The 16,436-nt window shown below is 31.4% G+C and overlaps 2 protein-coding genes across 5 annotated transcripts in view; one reads left to right on the top strand and one right to left on the bottom strand.

The window, feature by feature from the left end:
* The window catches only part of Fuss (SKI family transcriptional corepressor fussel), a 156,064-nt gene that overhangs the window by 48,139 nt on the left and 91,489 nt on the right, over positions 1–16,436 (top strand). The window lies entirely within an intron of this gene.
* Fd102c (forkhead domain 102C) lies at positions 10,792–15,333 on the bottom strand. Its single transcript, XM_074250854.1, has one exon. The coding sequence runs from the start codon at positions 13,480–13,482 to the stop codon at positions 12,163–12,165; it is 1,320 nt and encodes a 439-aa protein (XP_074106955.1). The 5' UTR covers positions 13,483–15,333; the 3' UTR covers positions 10,792–12,162.

Here is a 16,436-nt window from a genome sequence, read left to right as displayed (position 1 = left end):
ATTGACGTAATTTTTTTTTCTAACCAGTCGGATAATATTAGGACCAAAATATGTGATATAATTTAACTACACAGTTTGATGGACTGATGTCCGAGCGCATAAAAACATTTTACGTGTAAAAAATTATTATCAAATACTTTAAGCAATTTATTTGAAGTGGTGAATTTCGTAAATATTAATTATAATTTTCCTGTAAATTTAACTTTTAAGTAAATAAATTTTTTACAAAGATTATTTTATTACTATCCGCTTGATGAGCTGAGTCGAAATATAGTAAAATTTTCTAAAAGTTCCGTCATGAGAATCAATACAATAGTTAGATTTCATAGAAATCTATACGGAGAGAATTTTATGATAAGTACTACTATCCAAGTATTGCAAAAACAGGCTACCTAACATCAATAATTGCAAATACTATTCTTACTATAAACTTTTTTTTTGAAAATGTCGAGTTCTATCATCTCATTTCTCTATAAGTATCGAATTGTTGTATGTCATACAATGGCAATCCGTAGTCAGTTGAACCTGCATTATCACTTTACTGCTGGTTTTCGTTTGAAATTTGAGAGTACTTCGTCCCAAAAATAGTGTCAATACGAACTATAAATAAATAAAAAGTTTGCTTCATTAAATAATTTTTCTTCATTATGTATATCATGATAAATTGACTATCGGTGAGAATAATATAAAACCTTGAAAAGGCACAAATTTAAGTCAAGACCTTTGCAATGTTAACATTAGCATGATATATTTGAACTGTAAAAACGAAAAAGTTTAGTGTTTTATACTTCCTGTGTAGTTTTTATATGATTGCAATCATGATGATTTTAACTATCTCCAATGATAAAAGCTACCATCTAGATAATAAACCGTACAATCATAATTGTGGAAATTAATTTATAATGATTGTGCTCATTACAATTGCAAGATAGTTGTATTTGTCATTTTAACTTTGTACAAGTTAGTAACTATACTGGAAAGTAGAAGCTACAAAATAGGGATGGTTACCGTTAACATAAAATTCTTTCCGTGTACTAAAAACTGATAAATAACTTATGTAGAACTGCGTTTAAATAGATGAAATTAATTATTTCAATGTTACTGAAATTAACAGAAAATTTTTAGAATTTCTTAAAAAAAAAAAAAATTAATTGAAATTCACGTCGGAGAGATTAAGTCAATTTAAAATTATCCACTCCACAAATCATTTCGCAAATTTTTATCAGTATAAATGATTTGCTTGGTTGTAGCAGATTCTCTTCAGATTAAACTTGCCGAAAAATTATAATTTCTTTGAATTTCAAAACTATGTTTTATCAGGATTGTTAAAATTGAATTGATTCTGCAATATTTTTCTTAAAAAGCTGGAATTTTCAGGGGATTCATAAAAAGAAAAGAATTGGGTGAATTGGAACAACTGTTTAACAATAAGCGAACTGGAACTAGTATTTCGTAATTGATGTCGACTAAGCATACAACTGTAAACGAGTAGTAAATCAAATTTGGGTACTCTGTGTCGAAGGAAATCATCCATGGGCACTTCGGGCCACCCAATGGCTTAATACAAATCTTTCAGTTATATCATTTTACATATACTATAACAGAGATAAAATTTTTGAACTTGGAACTCAGGCCATTATCTCAGAAAATCTGTGAAATAAAACTATGAATCTTTAGATGATATCTCGACGTTTCCTCTACAACACGATTCATTCTTATATAATACAAAATTATTCTCTTTAAGACGAGTAATATGAAGTATATCACATATATCAATATATACACATTCAAAGACCAAGGAACATGATCAATTTAGGGATAACCTTTTGATCCGATTGAATTTTTACGCACGAGTGAATTGAGCGAGTGGGCCAAGTCAAGAGATCTTGGAATTTGTATCAAATTTATTTATAACCACCAAGAGCCCTCCAAGACCCACTGTACAGTATGTCGTTCAATGTCCACACAAGGACAACATTAGATTATGTGTTCAGTTACACTCTAAGTATTCTCTTGTTCTGACTCTCCATAATGCAACAGCAAGGAAGTCCTTTACGAATTATATATGACATGTGGTTTTCTTAGACCTTAATTTCGACAATGCTCTTATACCACAATACTAGAAGTGATGATGTGAAAACTTTGATAGTAAGAGTGGAATTTATTAGAATTGATTGAAAACATGAAACTCGTTTGTTGTTGCAAGTCAAAAGTAAAGAACAACTTTGAATGATTTCACATTATGAGATGTGCAAAAAATCTTCATTAAGTATATACATCTGTATGTATGTGATATTACTCTGTAATCGATAAAGCTTCGAAAAGCTATAACCAAATGCGCTACAAATAATTGTGTTTATATTTCTGTATATGTATACAGTAGGATTGAACGAAAGCCTCTGGGTTTTTGCATTGGATATACGAATACATATTTTCATCGCGCGTCCGCAGTTTTCAATGACGCTCGACATGGCCGCAAATAGGAAAGGGAAAAGTGAAGCAACGGACGCCGTTTGGTGTTGGCGGTGTTGGCAAATATTTTGCAGTGACACATACGTGCATTATGTTGTGTTCAGTAGAATATGTATACATATATCTCGTGGGCTTGGTTATTTTGACAATTTTATATATAAGTATATATCATAAAATTTGGAATGAATGCAGAGAATGAATCATGAATGTTTTACCGCTTGTATGATGTGTATTATATTCGTTTTGAATTTGATCTGGCGGATGACATTTATAAAATATAAAACATACGTATTTTCATGGCGAGTATATGTAATTTATTGATTTGACTATATCTCTCACACACAATCACAATCACACACACACACACACACACACACACACACACACACACACACGCGCGCACACACACACACACACACACACACACACACACACACACACACACACACACACACACACACACACACACACACACACACACGCGCGCGCGCGCGCGCGCGCGCGGAAACACATCTGCAAATTTAAATCCATGATATTTTATCTATGTTTGATAACTCTGTATTCAATTTGATATTAGAATACATTTTAAATTAATAAGTATGAAAATAAATTTTTTTTTTTTTTCATTAATGATACACTGAAAAAATCATTAATATGAATCAAGACAACAATTCTTAAATAAGGTAAAATTTACTTTAGCCAAGAAAAAGTCCTTAGTTTGAAAAGTTTTCTACTTAAACCAAGACAGTAAATTTCTTCAAAATTATTTTCTTCATTCAAGTTAGTTGTTTTTCTTTATGTAGAGTTTTTACTTGGATTTACAATCAAAAATTTGCAGGAAAAAAATTTGAAAAGCAGTTGATCCCACAGGTTATCTCTGAAACTTCCCGCAATTCTTGAGCTCAAAATACCCGAAAATTTCTTAAGTAAATGATTTTTAAGCTTTTAGATTGTGATTTTCCTTACAGCATTTGATGTAGTTTTTTGTGCAAAAAATGTATACAAGGTCTGATTCGATTGGTTGAAAAGTTATGTGAAAATCACTAAGGATATTTTTTTGTTTTGATTTCGTTCTGATTGACTCTAAAATCGAGTTTCATTAACGTCTGTTTTGATTGAAGTATGACTCACACATATACATACATGGTCTAGTATTTAGCCAAAAATAGTTAAAAGTACTTTCTAAGAACTCAAAACATGGAGATCTGATGAAAAATCGATTTTTCAAAAGCAGGCTAAAATCAATAACTTTCTATTTTAAAAGTTATAAATTTTTAAAGCGGAAAATTGAAAATTAAGAATTCTGCTCGAGCGATTCTATCTTAATGAAGTAGTTGTGTATGACACAAAAATTGTTTTCCCCCTTATAACTATCGTTATGAATTGCAATAAAGCCACTCGTGCGGGTTGATTTCTCTGCATTCGTTATTGTTCGTGATTTTTAATATTTGTTATACGTAGTGTTGTGTTTAAGCACGTCACTATATTTGGTTATACATGAATTTGTATTATGTTATATTGTATAAGATTGGAACAGCTGTAATCACTACGGGAATCTATAAAAGAAAACGATAAATAGTAGGAAGAGCGAGTGTGAAATAGATGAAAAAAAATAATAAAAAACATAAATGTTACTTACAAATGAATCCATTGTCCTCGAGGTATTCGAGCAGAGAACAAGAATCAGTCTTGAGGAAAAATAATTGCTCGATTTATTCATTGGGTGTTTAAAATCAGATTTATTATTCATTCTATAACGCTCAAGATGTTTCATAAATATTATTCGGATAAATAATTATTACATGTAATCTGGTCTATCACTTTTGTTTATTAGTTTTTTTTTAATTTAAAAGTTGTATGATAAATTTTTGTACCTATCTGGATGGAAATAAACAATGACGACTGAATCAACATTTTTGTCAAATTTTTTCAGACAGTGTATTCGCATCAAATGAACATTTCTAAGTCAGGAACCCGAATAGCAATTTTTTTTCTGTTGACATAGTATTGTAAACTTGAAACAAATTCGAGAAATTTTATTAGTGAGGTAAAAAAAATTAGAAAATGTTAGTCAAATTAAAAAGATCAAGCTTGAAACTTACCAATATAGTGAAGATTAACTCATTAGTGCAAAAACGTTTTGTCAGATTATTAATTTAAATAAAAAGAAAAAAATCTGAATTGCTTAAATCAATGGCTACAGCACTAACATTATAATTTTTTTAAACCACCTTTGTAATCTGAATATTTATTTGAAAAATGACTGTAAAATATAAAGGTAATGAACCACTATACCACGTGCTCTCTTAGTATTAACAACTTATGCCACATGGAAACGCAAAATACTTAAGAAAAATACAATTCTTATTGATATTCTCACTAATATAATACAATGAGTATATTAGGTATACGAATATTAAATTCCTGTGCATGTCATTCAATCAATAACTACCGTTGACAGTTTTCTGAAAGGAACCTAAGAGGGCCATTTTTTGAGACATATATTTTTCCACTTGAAAATTGGCCGTCATAGAGCTTGAGTTTTCTTTCATAAAAGTTTCCGGTTTCATTATATTTACTACCGAATATATTTCGATTTTATACATCTTGATTTTTTATGTTTTCTCACCTTTAAATCTTTTTTATCTTTTTCATAATAAGAACCGTTTAAGTATAAATAGATTTCTATAAAAATTTTTATTCACCTTTTTCTCTAACTAAATATATTTATATACAATAAATATAGGAGGCATCAAAACGGAACAGAAGAGGGGGGTAAAATGGGGAAACCCAAAAAAATTTGGTGAAGAAATTTTTTATTCCAAAATGTATTTTACATATTTATTGATAGATTTAAATACAATTCTAAGCTCTAAAACTCTTAAAAAAATTAGGAAAACAGTTGACCCTAAAGTTCATCCCTGCAACTTCCCGCTAATTCCATATCTAAGCGCTTGAAATTGCATTTATAGCGTTTTTAAGTTCTTTGAGCTCAAAAATATAATTCATGAGTTAGTTTGAGCTCAAATAGTAAGCTATTCTATACTTTTGAGCTCATCGAGCTCAAAAGTCTGATAGAAGTTTAATAAAACACTATTTTTTTAATTTTGAAATCGCAATTACTTCTGAATGAATGAACCGATTTTTAAACGGTTGGCAGCATTCGACGCAGTTTCTCAAATTCTTTGATATACTTTTCAACACAAATTGATCAGATCAAAAATCCCAATGTTATTCGAAAAATTTACTCGAATCAGGAAAATTTTTAAGTGAAGACTGAAGTTCTTCTGAAGCAAAATTCATAACTGATATGACTGCGATGAGCTAAATATTTGATAAACTAAAAAAATCCAAACAGAAGTAACGGCTTGATTTATATTCTCATGCATGATTTCTTGCAAAAAAAATAAAAAATTTGATAGAAAAGTGGTATGTGCTGTATTTAACTTCCCGCCTTGAAAATCAATCATTTTTTAAAATAAGAAGTTATAGATTTCGGTCCGATTTGATGAATGCGTTTTGAAGTCTTAGGAAGCTGTTTCGACTATTTCCGGCTGGATGTCCAGCTGTGTGTATGTATGTGAATAAAATTTTAACGATATCTTTAGAACGAATCAACCGATCGAGATCAATGACACGGCGTTCGAAAGTATTCATTGAGACTTCGAGCTGATTAGATTTTAAAGTCAATCAATCGGTCAAGCCGTTTCAACGACATTCAAAAATAAAAACCGAAAAAAAAATTTTTCTTAAGTTTCTTCTTAATGACTATCAAAATATTTGGCTAATCAACTCCAGTTGTTAGTGACAATTTTGTTTAATTAAGAAACTATATCAATTAAACGCCGCCAAGTAATTCAAAATCGAACTACACAGAAAAAAAAATTTCTTGAATCAAGAAAATTATAAGGATGACCGAAATATTTTGGAGCAAAAAAAAATTTTCTAGTCTTAAAAAAATTTAATTTCGTTCAAGAAATTTTAACTTCATTCAAGAAATTTTCAATCTTCCTTGAGATTTTCTTGATTTAAGAAAATTTACGCTTGACTCAAGACTTTCTTTCTTTCTGTGTATGCGTTCAAAAATGAGAGCCATTTAAAAATTTCTAAATAACAGTTTTTCTCATATACTTTTCAAATTTTTGAACTCGAAAAGCTCAAAAATCAACCAATTGAAAGATTTTCGAGCGTTTTAAACTCAAAAAAGCGGGAAGTTATAGAAATGGCCTGCCAGTCAACCGCTTTTCAAATTTTTTCGTTAGATTTAAATCAATTTTCTTAATTTTCCCACAATGCTGAAAAAAAGTTTCAAAATTTGTTTAAATAAAACCTAGCTTAGTAAAATACAATAGAATATTTTTTTTTTCAATTCATCATTAACAATAGTTTGCTTATGATGTTTTAAATACTAAACAAATTTAAAGATGACTATTTGAATTTAAAAACATTAAAATAATATTTAATTCAGAATAATCTACAAAAATATTTCTAAAAAAAGACAGGTGATATCTTTTAAGTAGCTGACCATTGTTTGTTCAAAAATTCCATCAGAAATGCATGTATACAAGGAATAACATACCTTTCGAAAATTTCGCATAGCTGTATTCATAGTCCGTTTTCTGAGTAAACTTATTGGTGTGTTTTTCTAACACCTTGAGAATTCTTTAGTTCAAGCATTATGCAGCCACTTGTTCATCGTTATATAGAGACATCTATTAGAGTTTAGGAATATCTATTTTTGTGTACAAATTCTGAAACTTAACAAAATACCGTGAGAATACAACACATTCTGTTATTCGAAAAATGCATACTTTGTTTGTTTGACACATATTTGTTTTCTTCAATTGATTTTCCTCAATTAATTTTTTAAACAAATTATTTTAAGCTTTTGAAAATAAAAAAATCTTGAGATCAGGTTGAACCGTGATAATTTAATAAAAAATCTGAAAAGCAGTTAATTCTGTAGGATATCACAGGAACTTTTTGTTATATTTGAGCTGAAAACGCTTTATTAACGCTCAAATTAACCAACCGATTTTGATGCAGCTTAGTATATTTGACGCACTATTCCAAACAAGAAACGATAACTAAATCCTTAGAGAAGTAGTAATTCTTCAAAAAATTTAGAAGTCATGTGAAAAAAAAAAATCTAGAAATCGGTTGACCGCACAGGCCAACCCTAGAACTTCTCGCTAAGTTTAAATTTCAAGCGCCTTAAAATGTGTTTTTTGATTGATATTTGAGCTTTTTAAGCTCAAAGCAACGTTTTTCATGTTTTGAGCTCTTCGAGTATTTGTTAAACAACTATAATTTTTGAATGCGTGGTTCGATTTTCTTTTTTAAAAAACCATTCGACGCAAGTTTTAAAGCACAAAAATACATACAAGTTTATATTGAGTAGTTAAGAATCATAAATTTAATATCCTTACGAATATTATAAGTGTGAATGTAAGTTTATTGTCACGTGAAAACTACTCAAGTGATCATCATAAAACTTTAAACACATATTCTTGGAGGTATTAGAAGTAACATAGGGTACTTTTTATGAGAGAAAAAAAAATTAATTTTTACGAAGTACAAAAAAATTGTTTCCCAAAAAATGAGAATCACATTGATTCAGTTCTATTAGAATGTAATGATCTTTGATATTTATTTAAGGGCTTCAAAGCGAGCGAAGCCGCAGGTAAAAGTACCTGTAGGTAAAAGTAGGTTATACCTGGGGTATAACGGCCACCCTTCAAAATTTGGTCGAAACAAAATTTTTGTTTCTATATATAAAATTATCATAGATTTTATATACTTAGATATTTTTGAATTAAGTTAATATATTATATCGAGGGCATAATAGACCACCCAAAGAGATTGAGATAAAAAAAAATTTTGTTTCTTTTACATTGACACTAGAAATTTGAATAGCGCGCTGCGCGCGCGCCTAAATTTTAACCAATTATCAATAGTGGCCCGTTTTTTGCGAGTTTCGACCTTTGACTAACTTCAAGACTTTCATCTATTTCAATTTAGAGGATTAAAAAAATAAATGAAAGATATAGAACATTGAATATTTATTAATAATTGAATAATTTTTAATTACTTTATTTATATTCGCATGTTTAACAACTATATCAATATTTTCAAGTAAAGCCTCAGATGTGAATTATTTAAATTAATAAATTATTTTTCACAATATTGACAAATATGTTCTTCAGAACAATCTTCATTGATTCCCGCACAGGAATCAAGAAACCATTTCTTGCAACTTTTGGACTGAATCCATGATTCAGTGGATTTTGAATAGTCCATTGCAGTAAAGGCAATGACGATCATTATTTTAATTTTTTGATCCTGTGTGTGTGTGTGTGTGTGTGTGTGTGTGTGTGTGTGTGTGTGTGTGTGTGTCAACCTCTCATAACTTTTGAACGGCTTGATCGATTCTATCGCGGTTGACGCCAATCGAAAGGGCTTGACTGAACTTGGATTTTGAATACAATTTGGACCGATTCGGACTAGTAGATTTTCAGAAATCTCAAAAAAACTACGAAAAAAAATTTTTTCAAATGTGGTTTTTTTTTAATAACTTTTAAACGGCTTGACCGATCAATTTTAAGAACTAATCAGCTCTTAACATCGTAAAACCACGTCGATCGCCACCAAGCCGGTCAAAATCGGTTGATTCGTTCGTGAGTTATCGTTGACGAAAAAAATCGACAAAAAGTGTTTTTTTCGGATTACACCGAAATTTCCGGTCTAATCAATTTGTATTTAAAAGTATATCATAGAATTCGAAAAACTGCGTCGAATGCTGCTAACCGCGTGAAAATCGGTTCATTCATTCAAAAGTTATTGCGGTTTGAAAATTCAAAAAATAGTGATTTATTAAACGCTATCAAACTTTTGAGCTCGGAGAGCTCAAAACTACACGAAAATTAGATTTTTGAGTTCAAAGAGCTCAATTACATAATAAGTGCAATTTCGAGCGCTTAATTACGAAAGTAGCGGGAAGTTGCAGGGATGGCCTTCAGGGTCAACCGTTTTCCTAATTTTTTTTTTTTTTATTATTTGATTATTTGTTGTTTTTGAAATAGAGTTACTTTCTTTTTAGCTTCACTTCTATTTTTTTTTTCATCAAGTTCTTGACGATTTCAAAGCTTGTAAAAATCGCTTTTACCTCGACAACGTTTTTTCGGAGGAGAATCTCCCGACACCGATGGTAAAGACAATGTTATAAGGTGCCGTATCTTTTACGTTTCAACGGCAATTTCAAATTCAAATTTAGCAGAAGTATATGGAGTAGAAGGATAATTTTAATGGCAATTGAATAATTATTGTAATTATAATGATTTTCCAGAAAATAAAAGAGGTTAGGGACGGAAAAAAATGAGGTGCATCAGGTACAGTAGTTATTTTTCGAATGACAATGAAATCTATATAGAGAGTGATAAAAGTAAGGAAATACTTTTATATTTTTCAAAATATTTTTAACGGTGGAAAAAAAAATTTTTTGTTATCATTCTTTGGAGGTGGCCATTATGCCCCAGAAAAAAAAATTTTTTTTAAGAATTTTTCCAAAATTTTGGTAAATTTGTTCAACGTAGAACCAATGTGAACCAATCAAATGTTAAAAAACCACAAAAAGTAATAATCGACTTAGGGGGACCGCCGTGCCCCACCCTCCCCTTTACATTATTAAAATTTTGCTATAGAATCGAGTAATGATTATTTTTAATTAACGATTTGTTTTGAAGAGACTACATATAAATATTGTAAGACATAGTTAATAAATTGCTTCCACTTAGTCGAAAAGGTTTCCTAAGAGTAGCTTTTGCAATCTATATGTTTCATCAAAACTGTCTCACTAAAGCTTTCCAAAAATTCTCATAACGCCGATGACATTTAGTATCGAAGAAACATTTATTCATTTAGGTACACATACTTTCTGTGAGTTAATCATCTGATGAAACACTACAAAATAGAAACCCCATAAAAGCACGTTTCAATTACAGTCTACTTCATTTACATATACATATGTATATAATATACAGATAAAATACATGATATACAAGTGTTTCTCTGATGATGCAAATAAACCCTATTTAAAGCCTTAAATATTTTAAAATGTGCTCTTTCATTCTCTCTATGAACTGAGTTTATGGCCAAGCAGCACAGAGAGACAGGATCCCAATCAGGATTAGCCTACTTTAGTTAATGGACACTTTGTCATCGTCCTTTGTTAGCTTGGCAGTAATTATCACCCGAATTTTCGGTAAAAATTAACAACAAAATAAACAATCTCTTAAGATGTGACAAATCCCACGCTGAAATTTAATCTTTTAGCTTATAGAATTTCGTTGTTGCTCCCGTCATCATGTAGATATGAATTTTTTTCTTATATTTAGTCTCATTCTACTGTTGAGTTAACATATCTTTCGTGTAATTAATAAAATTTATAAAAGATGCATATGAAATTAAACGTCACTATTACATAGTTTATTTGAGTTATACATATTATATATCTGCGCGTATCTACTAATGGCCTCTCCTTTAGCCTATTATCTTCTCTGTGCATGAACAAATGGATTTCCTAACCGCATAATATAGACTGCCATCAACGCAGCTTACCGCATATATGTATATGTATATGCAAAGGATATACGTATATTATTATTGTAAAGTTGTTGCAAAGTGAGTTGTTCGTTTTGTCAAAGTAAAATCATTGTGTTGTTCAAATATTCCAAATGGCCATTATGCATTACTTTTGTATAAATTATAATAATGATATGTTGAGTACTCATGTTTATCGTAAATCATTACTGCAGTTTTTGTAATTTATGTATCGGTTGTGCTAAATAAACGATTATATTTATTCATTCCTGTCAACTATAATTTAAAGGATAATAACTTACCTATGTACATTATATATTAGGAAAAAAAAATATATATTTCACTACTGCATATTGATGATGTTTAATATCTATTGTACAGAATATATATTGCAGTCTTTTTTTAAATTCGTCATTTCATAAAAAAAATCATATACGTATTACTAGAAACGTTGCCGTTGATTAAATTTAGTGAAAATTATTCAAAGTTCTTTATTTTACGGGGTAACGCATAAAATATGACAAAACTTGATGCCAGCACTTACTAATGAATTTTATGGTATAACGAATTTCATTAAAAAACTATGACATGTATAAAAAATATAATAATGATATGAGGAAGGAGAACTCAACAAAATAAAAAAAGCAATAAATAATTAAGTTTCAAGAACAAATTTTATTAAAACGTCATATTTAATCTGTTATTGTAATATTTCAAAGATTTTTTCCATATCTATGATTTAATTTGCCTTAAATTCTATATATACATATTATTTCTAGACGCAATTTTTGTACATACGATCAAAATACATTTAATTGTACGGAATCATTTGAATTTAAAGTTTGATATATTTTATTTTAAGATGATTTATGACGAACATTTTTTTAATCAATACACAATTTGATTTTAATTGTTTTATGTCGACAAATTAAAGTTACATATTAATAATGATATACATTTTTTACACTTACTATTTTACACTTTGAACAGCCAAGATCAGCATTTAGTTTTTTTTTCTAATATTTACAATATGAAGATTTTATGTACACAATTTATAAATATATTTATTAATATATATAAGTCTTATGATATTTAAACGCTCGAAGTTGACGTCGCGTTTGCTTGAATATAATAATTTCTAATATGCAAATGATTGTGAAGATGCATCGATGAAAGTGGTTGTGTTGTTTTTATTGCCGTCGGCTCATTCCAATCACACTGATTGCTTGGTAAAATCATTTTGGTATCAGGGCTTGCACTGGGTGTGCCAGGCGAAGGTAGTGGATTTGCTTCAGCAACCACATCAACGTCCACGTCGACATCTTCGTCATCTTGATCTATATGGTCAGTTTCTTGCTCATCCTCACTGCAACTATATTTCCGCGTTTTGGTTGTTCTGATAACAACAGACTCAACGTCATCGATTTGTTGGTCATCTGGCGCAAGAAGACTAGCAACGTCAAATTGACGTTTTCGTGATGGTTGATAGGACATTCTCAACAGAGGAAGATTTTGAATGTGACGTTGATGTTGATGCTGTGAATGTGGACTTTGTGGGGATAATTGTTGTAACTGCTGATTATTGGACTGCTGAGTTTGGTGATGATGGTGATGATGATGAGGACTCCAAAGGGCCGTTATCGGCTGCGAAGTAACCGGGGGACCAACCAGACCCGTCGGCGGTGGTGGAGTTGCTGGTAAAGGTGGTGGACTCGGACTGTCTGGTTCTTCGTCAACAGCAAGACCCATATGGCGGCGTACTTTTCTTTGAGCTTTGCGTCGTCGGAAGTCACCACGACGAAAATCTTCCAAATTAGCTGGATGGATGGCCCAATAGTGGCCTTTACCATTAGCACTCCTTCCAGATTTAACAAAGCAGTCGTTCAACGACAAGTTGTGTCTTATAGAATTTCTCCAGCCTGGTCCACGACTTCTAAAATACGGGTAGTTATCTAGAATGTGCTGATATATGTCAGATAATACAAGTTTCTTATCCGGTGATGACAAAATCGCCATCGCAATAAGTCCGATATAACTGTGTTGCGGTTTAGGTTCTTCTGGCATACGAGGATGATGAGGATGAAGTAAAGCCATAGATAAAGCGAGTCTATTGGGATAGCTTGCAACAGCAGCTGCCGCTGCAGCAGCTGGATACAATGGAAGAGGCGCGGAAAAACCTGGAGACATCCCAAGATGAGATCCTGGTCCTCCAGATGTAGGATGTCCTACTCCAGGATGTTGTGGATGTAACTGATGAGCTAATCTTAGTCTTTCGGCCATTGATGCATAATGGTATAGTTGGAGCCGATAGTGTTCGAATGGCAAGAATCCAGCCATAGCACCACCAACACCAACACCTAAGCCTATCGCTAATGGTTCTTTTGCCGGTGGAGGGCTTTCGTTATTACACATTGCGGATTAAAAACTCTTACAACTAATGTAGTTTACACTGATAACTTAACTTTGTTGGTTTAAACATTCCAGGTTTTAAACATATTTTGATATTTTTATCAAATGACTAGAGTTTATGTCACATTTACTATAAATACAATAAATTTATTCAACTAATTTTGCACAAACTCTGATAGAATAAAAAAAAATCTCATAACTTGTTGCACCCACGTTTATTCTCTGATGTTTGGCTTAATTCGCGACGAGCGAGCGACTGGTCATAATTTATGATCTTGGTTTGAGCGCAACCTAAAGGTTCCCTTCTCTGTGGGTTGCTACGTTGTTGGCGCACCAGAAACGCCCGTTTTTCTACTGCGCCAGGGCACCCTTTCGGATATTGGTGGTAGAGTAGCATAGTATGTTCAACCAATAGCATTCCTCGAAGGCGTGGTCTGTGCTGGTATTCCTAGACCCGCCTGCAATGTTGAGATATTGATCTTAGGCATTGTCATCCAACACTCGTTTAAGGTGGGTGGTAACGGCTATTCGTTGCTGTTGGAGGCTCGATTTCATCAGAGTGTGTTTTAGAACAAGAACGAGATATCAACACGATAGAGTCGACGACTTGTTTGACCTCAGATGTGATTTTACTCAACCAAACTTGGTCTGAGATTTTGATATTAATATCTTCATATCTAAATATACTTTTCAAGTTATTAAATATTGTTAACACACACACACACACACACACACACACACACACACACACACACACACACACACACACACCGTGGCTTCTATTATACGATTTGTATTCATAATATTGTTCTAATTACAATGAACTATAACGGTACATTATCTTCAAACCATCATTCCAGAAATTATATCAGCATAATCATAAAATATATAAATACATATAATAATAAGTGCTAAAGAAAGTCCGTTGTGTATAAAAAATAACCCGTCGTGCCTTTTGATTTATATACAGTATAGAAAAATATAAAAGGTCAATAAAAAAGAAACTATTCGTAAGAAATATTACAATAAAAAAAATATTTTAGCTCCACCTCAAGAGAAACTAGCTCAACCTACTCTTCATTTATTCTTCATGTTTTTTGTTGTATTATTTTTACAATTGCTTTATTTAACAAAGGGTACATATCGTACCGACGGTGTATTTTAAAGTGGATTGATCAGAGGTAACATGTTGCACACACCCGGGGACACCGCCCCAGCACTATTTGTAAGCATTCGCCATGCTGGTTTCATATCTACATCCACAACTTTTGCAAAACATAATTTACATTTAGCCCCGGTAAAACATATTAATGTTGAACAGAATTTCAAAGCGTGAATAATGAATAGCCACATATTCATGTGTGTGTTATATAGTTAAAACTGCATTTTGTAAATAAAATACAGCAACCGGATAGAAGGGGATAGACGTACGTGAAGCGCATATATTTATTAAATATGGTAACAAACTTTATTTAATTCCAATTGTTCACAAAATTTGTGTATGTTTACTATCCTATTTTTTCTGTTATTGTTCCCAATGTATAAGAGCGGGTGGAGCATATAAATCGCCCTTCTAAACTGATAGTAACCTTTTTCTGAAACTTTCGATCATCGGGGTGAACAAAATTTTGGTTTTATCTTAAACAAATTCGTCGTCATATTTACTCATCAATTCATAAAAATTTGTTTTAGACTCAATACCTTTTCCCAAGTAGTTACAAAAAAAAAACCTTTGTAACCTTCATGACCCATATTTTATATTTTGATATAATTTTTTATATGTACTCCGGAGGTGTTTATAAAAACGACTTCAAAATGTTTTTCAATTATAGCCTTAATAATTTTCATGTCTTAACTACATTAACTTTAATTTCTCTGTATAGAAAAAGCAACTTTTTATTGTTGATTTAACCTCCTCTCTTCTCGAAATATATACACTACTGGAAAAAATTAAGGGATCAAAAAAAAATTCCAAATTTTTCGGTAGTTTTCAACAGGCCGTAACTTTGAGAGAAATGGTCGTACAGGAAATAAAAAAAAAGGAAATTGTAGCTCCAAGTGTCTAGTTTTTGGATTAGAACTTCAAAATTTTGTAGCCTCCGCGATTTCTGAGTAATCGTAGAAAAACCAGCAACAAAAAAATTCTCAAAATTTTTTTAGTTTTTTTTTTGGTCTACGGGCGTGGAAAAAATTTTTTTAGCTTAACCACCATAAGGATCGGATACTTTGTTCATTTAGCTTTAATTTCTTTTTTAAACACCCTGATACGTCCACTCCTCGCTGAGATATCGGTCTTCAAATGGAAAAGGATCTTTTTGTCTTTGATTATCGATATCTCAGCAACCAATGATCGCACAGAAAGTTAAAGGTGGGTTTCAAGAACTTGAATGAATTCCCCTTAACGACTGTCCATTGTTTTTCGAAAAAAATTTTTTCTTTCCGTCACATGAATTTGAAAATGCAACAAAAAAGGGCTTTTAGTGGTTTTTGGAAAATCAAGCGCTGGATCGAAAATATTGAGGAAACCACTAATGTTAAGTGTGCCTTTTACAGTTCAATATGTTCACAAAAACCCTACAAAGAATCAAATTAATCCAGCCAGCCGTTTTTTTGTTTCACTTGATCGAATTTTTGAAAAAATTAAAGGATCACGTTTTTTGCTCTGAAAAGCTCATAATTTTTAAAAATGAGAAAAAAATGGTTTTTTCGAGCTTTTTCCACATTTTTGTTCCAGAAAGTGCTTAAATTGAAAAAAAAAAAAATTAAAAAAATTTTTTTGAAATTTTTCTCTTGAAAAGTTTAAGAAAACAATTACCGCCGGCATTAGCGTTATCCAAAGCGTACCACGTGGAGGTCGCGCGGTCGGATTTACGCTTCTCTGTGTGTGTGTGTGTGTGTGTGTGTGTGTGTGTGTGTGTGTGTGTGTGTGTGTGTGTGTGTGTGTGTGTGTGTGTGTG

The sequence above is a fragment of the Cotesia typhae genome, unplaced genomic scaffold (assembly GCF_013202065.1).
Source record: "Cotesia typhae breed Kobodo isofemale line unplaced genomic scaffold, CoteBio_Ctyphae contig_65, whole genome shotgun sequence".
Lineage (NCBI taxonomy): Eukaryota > Metazoa > Arthropoda > Insecta > Hymenoptera > Braconidae > Cotesia > Cotesia typhae.
Note: the sequence above shows the minus strand (reverse complement) of the source record. Positions and strands in the feature narration are given on the sequence as shown.

Coding starts and splice junctions, on each gene's coding strand:
- Fd102c (XM_074250854.1), bottom strand. CDS start 13,482: ATGTGTAATAACGAAAGCCCTCCACCGGCAAAAGAACCATTAGCGATA.